Source organism: Barbus barbus, assembly GCF_936440315.1.
Source record: "Barbus barbus genome assembly, chromosome: 28".
Lineage (NCBI taxonomy): Eukaryota > Metazoa > Chordata > Actinopteri > Cypriniformes > Cyprinidae > Barbus > Barbus barbus.
The window spans coordinates 19,771,575-19,781,845 of NC_136756.1; the positions used below are offsets into that span (position 1 = coordinate 19,771,575).

The 10,271-nt window shown below is 38.4% G+C and overlaps 1 protein-coding gene across 1 annotated transcript; it reads right to left on the reverse strand.

Moving 5' to 3' along the window:
* Positions 1-3,198: 3,198 nt before the first annotated feature.
* On the reverse strand, positions 3,199-7,673 carry LOC306848821 (transmembrane protein 26-like; the record flags this gene model as incomplete). The annotated part of the gene is made up of 3 exons (XM_079383576.1): positions 3,199-3,834; positions 5,424-5,568; positions 7,480-7,673. The coding sequence occupies 3 exons, from the start codon at positions 7,671-7,673 to the stop codon at positions 3,199-3,201; spliced, it is 975 nt and encodes a 324-aa protein (XP_079239702.1).
* Between the last annotated feature and the right edge of the window lie 2,598 nt (positions 7,674-10,271).

Sequence of the window (10,271 nt, forward strand, 5' to 3'; positions counted from 1 at the left end):
TTTAGGACTCGTAACCACATTTTTGACAAATCCCTGCTGTGTGAGTGGAATTATACTGCACAACAGCTATCTGCACGTCAAAGACGTAATCGTGTCTTGTACATTGGGGAAACCAAATCAACTGACTTTTTATTTAAAGAAATAAGAACTGTAAAATATTAGAAGACTAGAATTTATTGTAATCTGCTTTAACTATTTTCATTTTTTATGTGCTTTGTAGCTACATGTGAGAATATGCACGCAAGAAACAAAAGGGCTTGACTGCGACTTGAATAACCGCTGTTTAAAAGCAGCTGTGTGAATGGAAAGTCTGATGGGTCTTTTATGTTTATAGCCTGTTAAATATGGTTGTCAATCCCACACACAGACTGTGTGAACATAGCCAGAGTCAAAGTTTTCTGTTTAATAAACTGGTATTTTTAATTTAAATATTCAAAATCTGTTAATTGTTAGCCATGGCATTGGTAGCGAGAGAGTGCAATGCAGTGGGTGAGCAGCAGAGGGGTGGAAAAAGAGAGTTAATGCCGTCATATGTGGAATCATCTGATAAGAAGCCCCAGGGAAAGTGATGGACAGCTCATGATGTATGAGCCTTAAATTATGCAAAATACACGTGTGATGACTGCAGATGATTTAGACCAGCTCAAGGGGGGAAATAGGCAGAAAGTTGAATTTGATTTTATACGAGAGAAATAAATGTATTTTATAAATGTACTACAAAACAGTGGCATTTACTGTCAGATTACTTATAGATTGTAATCTATAGCTGTCAAATTGCTCCACTTTGGTGCTTTGTGCTCCCGGTCGCTAACATGCAGCTTCAATCATTTATAAATATGGCATAAAATAGTTCAAGTTAAGTGCTATTACTCTATATCTTGGTAAAAAGGACTGACAGTAACAAGAGCTGATCAAATTTCTTAGTACAGATGGAGTTTTGAGGCAGCGAGTGGATGTTTAAGGCCTGTTTCACATTGACAGCACAACGTGAGCCTGCTGTTGCAGTTCCAAGCCATGTTTTTCACATATGTGCTGCTTATGTATGCGTTGTGGAAAAGTTAGTCATGTGATTCTTGACAAGTGTTGTTCTACAGGTATGCACCTGTTCATTTAAAGCTAGTCATTATTCAAGAAAGAATATTAAGATATAAGTATTTATGTGTGGGTTTGTGTGTTTTCTCTATTAGTTCACCTGAAAATGAAAATACTGTCATCATTTATTCACTCTCATGTGATTCCAAACTTGTATGACTTTCTCCCACAGAACACAAAAATGATATTCTGTCCATGCAGTGGAATTTAACTTTTGAATGTTGTTTTGAACTTAATTTCATAAGGTGCACAAATGTGTTAAAACATCCATCAAAATATCTTATTTTGTGTCCTGAAAAAGAAAGTTATGAGGAAAGTTTTGAGGGTGTTTAAATGGTTCATTCTACGCTTCTTAAATTTTCTAGCTTGGACCTTTCCGAACCTTTCCAAACTGGAAATCCCTGCACACTTTCCTTTCTGAACCTTTCCATACCTTTTGAACAAAAAGGAACTTTCTTCCATCTAGGGCAGGTCGTTGTTTAACCGTTTGATCAGCTGACTGCGTGTCTCCTCCCACGAGTTCAAATCTCATTAAAGCATGCAGTTCATCTCTCTCCTCCAACAATCTGCTCTTCACTATCCTTTCTTTACCTTTTTATTTCTCCTTCTCTCACTCTCTCTCGTTCTCCATCCTGGCTGTATCCAGCACATTACAGTGTCCACAGAGCATGCAATTTTGGGTAGAAGACTTTGAAAATGAGAATGTGCAAAATGAGAATGGAGCTGAGGGGTGGCAGGAAAAGGTGCAGGACAGTTTCATTGTGTTACATTGTTCTCAGGGGACTTTAATTGTTTCTGATTTATTTTAATGGAGAGCCGAGTACAGAGAGAGAGAGAGAGAGAGAGAGAGATAGAAAAAAAACACAAGAAAGACTGTTGCCCTGTTTTTGTCTGGTTCTTTTGTCACAGGCACTGTCAGCCATCACAGGAATGAAAGATTTTGTGACAGAACAGCACTAATGACAGAGCTCTCTTTGAGGTGTTTCCCTCTCTGTCTTCCTCTATTCACGTCTGTCAGGTTTCTTTCTCTCTTTTAGCTTGGCCAGCTATCTGAAAGCTTGTCAAAACAAACAATAATCATGACGGTACATGATATGTGTTTTTACTCTTACTGATATCATAATTAACTGCCGTTCTAATAAACCACATATGTGTTTCCTGCTTTTAATCGCATGATTGACAGGAGCTGTGTATTGCAATCTCACAGATTTTTTAGCATGCTATTTTGGTCTTCATGACAGTACTTCAATCAAACATGTCACCGTCAAAAAGATACAAGAGTTCTGAGCAAGAAGGAAGGCTTAAACTTTGAGTAATGAGACAGCCGTGGACAGATCCTTCACAAACATCAGGAAGCACTCAGGAACTGATTTGCTACCTATTGATCTGATGTTAGATGCTAAAATGTCACAGGTTGCTGTGTGCGGAGGGTGTGCGTCAGGGTACAGTTGAAGAGGCGTCGTGATCTCCAGAGCAATTTCCGAATTTCATCAGAGCTCTGCCCTTACATTGAGTTTGTTCACACTATCATCTGCTGGCCTCAAGTGGTACAGCAGCCTTTACCAATTGTGCTGTCCATGCTGGTTGTCAGATTTTTAAATAAAACTATTTCATAATCTAAAGCTTTGAATCTAATTGATAAGAATACATTTTCAGAAAGTTTAACCTTCCAAAACTTTTAACCATACAAGGCACTTTTTTAAATTCTGTAAATAGACAGAGGAAAGACAGACTGATAGATAGATACAGTAGACAGCCAGACAGACAGATAGATAGATAGACAGACAGACAGACAGACAGACAGACAGAGGAAAGATAAACAGAAAGACAGACAGACTGATAGATACAGTAGACAGACAGACAGACAGACAGACAGACGAAAGATAAACAGACAGACAGACAGACGAAAGATAAACAGATAGACAGACAGACCAATAGATAGACAGACAGAGGAAAGATAGATATACAGAAAGACAGACAGACAGACAGACAGACAGACAGACAGACAGCCAGCCAGCCAGACAGACAGACAGACAGACAGACAGACAGACAGACAGACAGACAGACAGACAGACAGATAGTATTTTCAGTAAGTGTGAATCTAATCTATTCCCGACAGCTGGATTCTATAGCCTCTCCATCAGTCCTTTCTGAGTGTTCATGAGAAGGGTCACATGGCTTAGTTCTGCTCCTTGGATTTCTCTGCTCAAAGTGGACAACACAGATCCTGTAGACCTCAAGCAAAACAATGAGGATGTTCTTGCATGTGAAGAAGATCATCAACTGGTTCAGAACATTCTCACGTATCATGAGGTACAGACGGTAAATCAGGAATGGTCCATCCTGCAGACCCACTGTTAGCAGAAGGCTCCAGACTTCACTAGAGCAACAGGAAACGGTCCAGCCACCTCGCCCAGGCTGGACGGTCACTGACTGATCCGCCACTTGGACCTTGGGACGGCTGGTTTGGGTAAGAACAAGAGGAAACTGCATCAAGGCCCAGGAGAACAAACTTAGCCCAACAATGATCACGGCCTGCTTGGTCTTCACTTGTGGCTCCTTGAACGTGTCAAAGATGTCCAGGATATCAGCTCCAAGCGCCACATAAACCATGAGGAGCTGGGATAGCTGGTCACGTGACATGTCACCCTTCGGCATCAGCCAGCGGCCCAGAACCAAAACGATCAACATGGTCTGCTCCAGAGCCTCCACCCAGTTCTCAGGATCAAGCTCTGCCAACCCCTGTCTCACACACACACAAATAGGCTAATAACCATGGTAACAGACCAGACAGTGAGAACACACAGCGAGACTGTGATCATTTGAATGGATGAATCAAAATTGTTGTTAAGATGTTATTGTAGCACCGGATTGAAAAGGTTCAAACAGTTTATAAGGAAAAATTATTACTTTGACTCGTTGGAGTGCCTGAACAAAAGATCCATTGGAGGATTAACTTAATGAAAGAGGACAACTGAGATGATATGGTTTCAAAAAAGCTTTTCAGTAAAGTCATTGATTAGCTTTTGCAGCCTATTCTTATAAAATACTAAACTTTCCTCCCACACAAAATCACTACAAAAAAACAATTATCACAGTCATCGATATTTAAAAATATTCTGATTATTCAGAAACAAAGCTGTCAGAAGGAGAAGGTAAAGTCTAAACCTTTAAAAACCTCAGACCGGATGGTTACAAGTTACAATGTGTAACCATTTTATGTAACTATATAAAAACACTGTAGCTTGGATATAAACCTAAAAGAATAGTTCAGCCAAAAATGAACATTTTGTCATCATTTAATCACCCTCATATTGTTCCAAACATGTAAAAGTTTCTTTCTTATGTTGAACACAAAAGAAGATATTTTGCATAATTTAAAAGGACCAAACATTTGTTGGTCCCCACTGACTTTCCCATAGTAGGGAAAGAAATACTATGGAACTCATTTGGACCATCAACTGTTTGATTACCAGCATTCTTCGATGTTCAACATAAGAAAAAAACTAATACAGGTTTGGAATGACATGAGGGTGAGTAAATGATGTCAAAATTGTAATTTAAAAACTAACAAAACAAAACTACTGTACCTCTAAACTTAAGACGTTACTAATATTTTGTATTTCCAAATATACTTATTAAGAATGTTCTTAGCATTTTTCTTAAGATTGTTTTATAGAAAAACTTTAATTTAATTCAAATTTGTGCCCATTAAAATTCTAATAAATTTAAACCAATTTATTGGTAAGATTTACTAGTGTTTAAGTAGAATTTGTTGTATTAGACAGCTTTTAGTTAGACAACATTAAATCCTGTCATTTTATTCTTAAAACAAAAATGAAGATAAACTTCATGTCTTAATTTTTTTCTTAAAAAAAATTATAATCTGGTTTAATACTTAGAGGAAGCTATTGGACATGTTTCCATATTTTTATAGTCAAATTTTGCAATAAAGACTTCTATGCCTGAATCTACAGGCCCTGATAACTGCTGTAGACGTTGGGCAGTGTTACAGGAAAGCGGCATGTTCAGATCCATGGTGCTGTGATTAATAGTGTGTGGGTTTGTGCTTTTTGTACAAGGCCCACCGGTCAAAGATGAACCTACCCGGAATTGCAGACATTTTACAGAAAACAAAAATGCATTTGCTTTCTATGCATTCATCAATTTCCATCTGAGTATTTTATGTTTATTGCTCTCCCAGAAATATGAGTACTAAAACACCCAACACAGCAAAGAGAGATAGAGATCCTGAGTGATTTTGTTCAAAGCTGAACTTTTTTTTTCTGGTCAAGTCAGAATTTTATTGTTAACGATTGTTTTCCACCCACCATTGTTAGCGGGATCTGGGAGAAGAATTGCGGGTCAGAGTTTGTGCTCGAGTTGATGGGCAGATTGGACTGTAGGAGGTTCAGTTCCAGGAACCAGACTGAGGGAATCACAGTGCTCAGATATAGAAACACCATCGGTGAGAACCTGCAGAAGAGTGGAACATCACATTAACGGATGGATGGATGGATGGATGGATGAACAAGCCTATACTTTACTTTCTACTTAGTAAAGCCAGTAAACTGTGTATGTGTGTCAGATTCTTCTGATTGGGTGGTAAAGCTGGATCACACCACAGAGTCCGGTGCTGCAGGCACATCAGCCCAACGCAGACTGCAAATTACTCCCATTAGCTATGCTAATCTCCACTGACACAGGCAAGCCTCTCGAGCACAGAGACTTCAAAGTCTAGTGTGCAGGAGAGAGATAGTATGCATAGAAAAGTAGTACGGCAGAGAAGGAGAGATAGAAAGGTTCAGATGGAGATCATGGTAGAGCGGAGGCAAGGAGGATGTTCTCAGTAGGTCCTCCGTCCATGTCAGTGGGAGGGCAAAGTCTCATTAATAAATTTCTTAGCACAGCGATCTCAATGTGCATACCTTTTTTAAAGTCTGACTGAATGTAATGATGTGCTGCTCTGTGTGAATGCAAAGGTTGTTTTTTCTGTGTCGAGAGAAGGGGTTATTATTATCACCCGTCCCTGCAAGACAGACTGAAGTGTTGAGCTTGAAGAAAAGAGTGTAATTTCCCACATTCTCGTTAACGTTAATCATTATTATGGCACCCTGCTTCTCAGCCCTACATCTTTTTGTACCAGAACTTTTGGAGTAACTGAGTGAAGTTATTTTAAAAGGTAATTCTCTTTTTTCTGAGACTGTTGAATTGGTAAAGCTATTTTTGCCAAACACAAAACATCCTACACAGTCAGTGAAAAGAGTCCTTATTAGTTCACCAAAAAAGGAAAATTCTGTCATTGTTTACTCACCCACTTGTCATTCCAAACTAATATTTTTTTCTTTCACAAAAGATGACATTTCTATGATAAATGAACTGTTGGATAAATTATATCTTTTTTAATCTACAAAGCAGATAGAATGTGGCTGGTCAAGTCAGAGACCTCAAACATGTGCAATGCCTCAGTCTGTTCATGTCATTAGAAATCGATTGTCTTGCTGTTAATCTTCATCGTTTAACAGATAACATCGTTATCTTAAACTTCAAACATTTTGCTTGTAATTTAAAAGAAAGTCATACTTCAACTCATCAAAGATTCAGTGAATCCTGAAAAAAATGTACCTCAAAGGTTCCTCAATGGTATCCTCAAAAGTATTAAGCAGCTGTTTTAATATTGTAATAATAATGTAATAATATTGACCATTTATTAGTTCTTATAAAGCACATATTAATGCTTTATTACTGTATTTTATAACCCTTAATCCGACTCCATACCTAAACTTAACAACTACCTTACTTACTAATTGTCACAACTTCAAGGAGAGGGGCGAGGAACGAGGAGTAAACTCAAACGGCAGTCTTTAATAAACAAAAATGGAAACACAACTCAGGAACACAGGAGCACATAGACGTTAGAGACCTGACAAGGATACATGGGGCAGACTACACTTTAAATACAGTGTGAAATGAGGGAAATTGACGAGACACACCTGGATTCAATGAACACAATCAACACGAGGGAAACTAGGTCACGGGGAGCACATGGGGAGCAAAACACACACAGAGAGTCCATATTCCTGACACTAATAAGCAGCAAACTAGGAGTTTATTGAGGGAAAACTCCTAGTTAATAGTGAATATGTGTTCCCTATTCTAAAGTGTTATCAAAAAATCTTAATAACCCCAAACTTTTAAACTGTTGTGTGCTGTATATCTGGACTCCATGATAAAAATATCTATTTTATAAGAGTTCTATATTTTGTATTATTATAGAATAAAATTTTGCAACAGATAGGATTAATTTTACAGCACTATGCACTACTTTTATGTAAAATTCAATGAGTTAGGGTCATAATATTTATGTGTATGATAGCATAGCCTCACCATTTCCATTCAGCGTTGCGTGTGTATTTGATAGTGATGGCCATCTCCACCCCCAGCAGTGCCACACCTGTCAGCAGCAGCCAATAGGAGGGCTCGCCTGTCACCTCCACTACACGCCACACCGTCAGGATGCCATGCACCGCAAACAGGAAGCGACTCAGAAGAGCCAACAGGATGTTCAGAACCCGGCACATTGTCCAATTAACACAGTCCAAACCAGGCAAACAGAACTTAAGGGCAAAGAAAAATGTGTTTTTTTAATACAATGCATTTGTTTTTTTGTATATAAATGGAGTATTTAAAATACTACACATGCATGTGCACCTAAAAACTTAGCTTAAAGTAGTAGTGTGGATTATGTATTCATTGATCATCGAACAAATAGTTCATAAAATAATGCAAAAACATGCTGTCTTATTTAATAAATCAATCAATAAAATACACATCTTATAGTCTCCCATGAAAGATTAAAACTTGATAAACAAATGCTTAGTAGCCTATTATACAAGTGAGACTACCGCTAAGACAACTTACTTAGAATTTCCTTAAATCTCAATACAACAGTATAAAATTGTACCAGACTTACTTTCAGTGGGTTCAGCCAAAGGATCCCGATTCAAATACTCAAGTGACTGTTAAAAAATATATTCCACTTGTTTTCATAGATTAACAAAACAAAAGCTTCTACCATATCCACAACCTTCTGTCTACCCCTGAGTTGGAGACAGTCCTTTTTAACTGCAAACACAACTTATCCCCCCTGAGGTTTCAGGGACTGCTTCTGGATATGAATGGGTGTGTGTGTGTCCTGTGTAGATAAAAAGCAGTCTTTTGGGAAAAAGTAGGATGGAGTGTGTGTGTGTGCCTGAAAAAGTGCGTTTGTGTGCATTTGAGGTTATTGTAACTGAACATGTCACAGATAACACTTCCTGCTGCCGTATGATCATCCATTATGATGTCATCCTTAAGGGCCCAAAGAACAAAGTTATCTGCAAAGAGGAGCCAGTCTTTCAGATGGCATTGTCAGACACATTTTACACATACACACCCTGATTCCACCGTGCCACAGTAGTACCACCCAGAAACACGGGCCTTGATAAGAAACCGCCACAGAAAAACAGAGGCAATGCGACCTCTACAGAACGTATTAACGTGTATTTAGAACGTAGCAACAGATTTACCCTCGTTTTGATTGATTCTGTTGAGTAAATGATTCAGTGACAGTAACTTGTTTCATTAACGAATGAATCAGAGTTTGTAAACGAATCAGTTGAATGAATGGTTCAGATGGAAATAAAATACACCTACTGGCAAAATGATGAGCAGAAAGATTCACCGCAAAATCCCCAACGCTAATGTACAGACTGACTCTATATCAGTAGAGTAAATGCTACAAAAATTCACAACCCTGATAGCACATGTACATCGTGGAGATGTCTATTTTTTGCTCATCTGCAATACGTCTATAGGATGTCTTCTATCAGATGTTAAATGGACGTCTATTAGATGTCTAAGATGTTTATGGTTTTGAATGTATGTCAAACTGACATCTTACAGACATCTGTCAGATGATTGTACACAGCAGATGCTGTCCAGATCAAGTGATCTTCAACAGACATCTTACAGACGTACGTGTGCTATCTGGGAAAGGATTTAGATGGTTCTTTTTAATGAATCACAAACATGCAGCACAACCACTGATCTATAATAGTGAACATTTATATAGTTCAGTGAGCACAACAGTAGTCCAATTCCCTAATGAATGACTCCTATGAGCCGATTTTCTTGCAGTGTAGCCCAATTCCCGATGAACTGGGACTTTCTAGTAAATCAGAGCTGTTTCTGAAATAAGTTGACTCAAAGTTATTACTTTTACATTACGTCCAACTCAAAATGAACCAAAAACTGTGCCGTAAGTGTAGAAAGATGAGGCTCATGATACAAAGCAGAATTGGCACTGGTGGAGTGAATGACTGAAATATATAACATGTTTAGAATCCAAAATCAAACGTATTCAGCTGAATTAATATGAAGTAGAATAAATGACATGAACTTTTCAGAGTTTTTCACATTATAAGAGTGTCAGTGACATCTGTGTGTTACTGTATGTGGTGCCACCTGCAGGAATGATATGTCTATGACAGGACAGACTAACTCCACACCACACAATAAATCTAGAGCGTGGCACACTACATCAGAAGTGAACATTTGTTTAGAAAGGACAGGCTGTCAGAGGGGAATTCAGGTGAAGACAAACTGTGTTTGTGGATGGATTGAAGGACCATTTATTTTGGTCATTAAGGAATCCATCCCTACTCCTGGCTAGGCCCATCAACCTCACCCACTGCTATTTATGGACCCTCTTAGAGTGCTTCTGTCATTCTCCTTCATGAAATCATCAGCATTTTCATGAGGGGACAGGATGGGAAAATGCCTACACTTTCCGATCTCTCTCAGGGGAGCGCCGGATATCTGTGAATGATAGAATAGCTTTTGATGAAATGGTCCATCAGCACTCAGTTGCCTTTATAGTCTCCTCAACAGAGGCTATCTGTGATGTAGGATGCTGTCAGTGTCTTTATATAGGCTATGGCTATGCGATAAAAACATCAGACATTAGACTTTTGGATGTACATGAATGTATGTATACACAGAACACCCAGTCAAAGAAACACAGCCAACAATAGATAACAATGACAAAAACAGATGATGCCTTATAATATCGTTTTTCAAGTGCTTAACCTACCCTGACTTGACCAAAAATTAAAAGTAAATACATTTATAATGTTGCA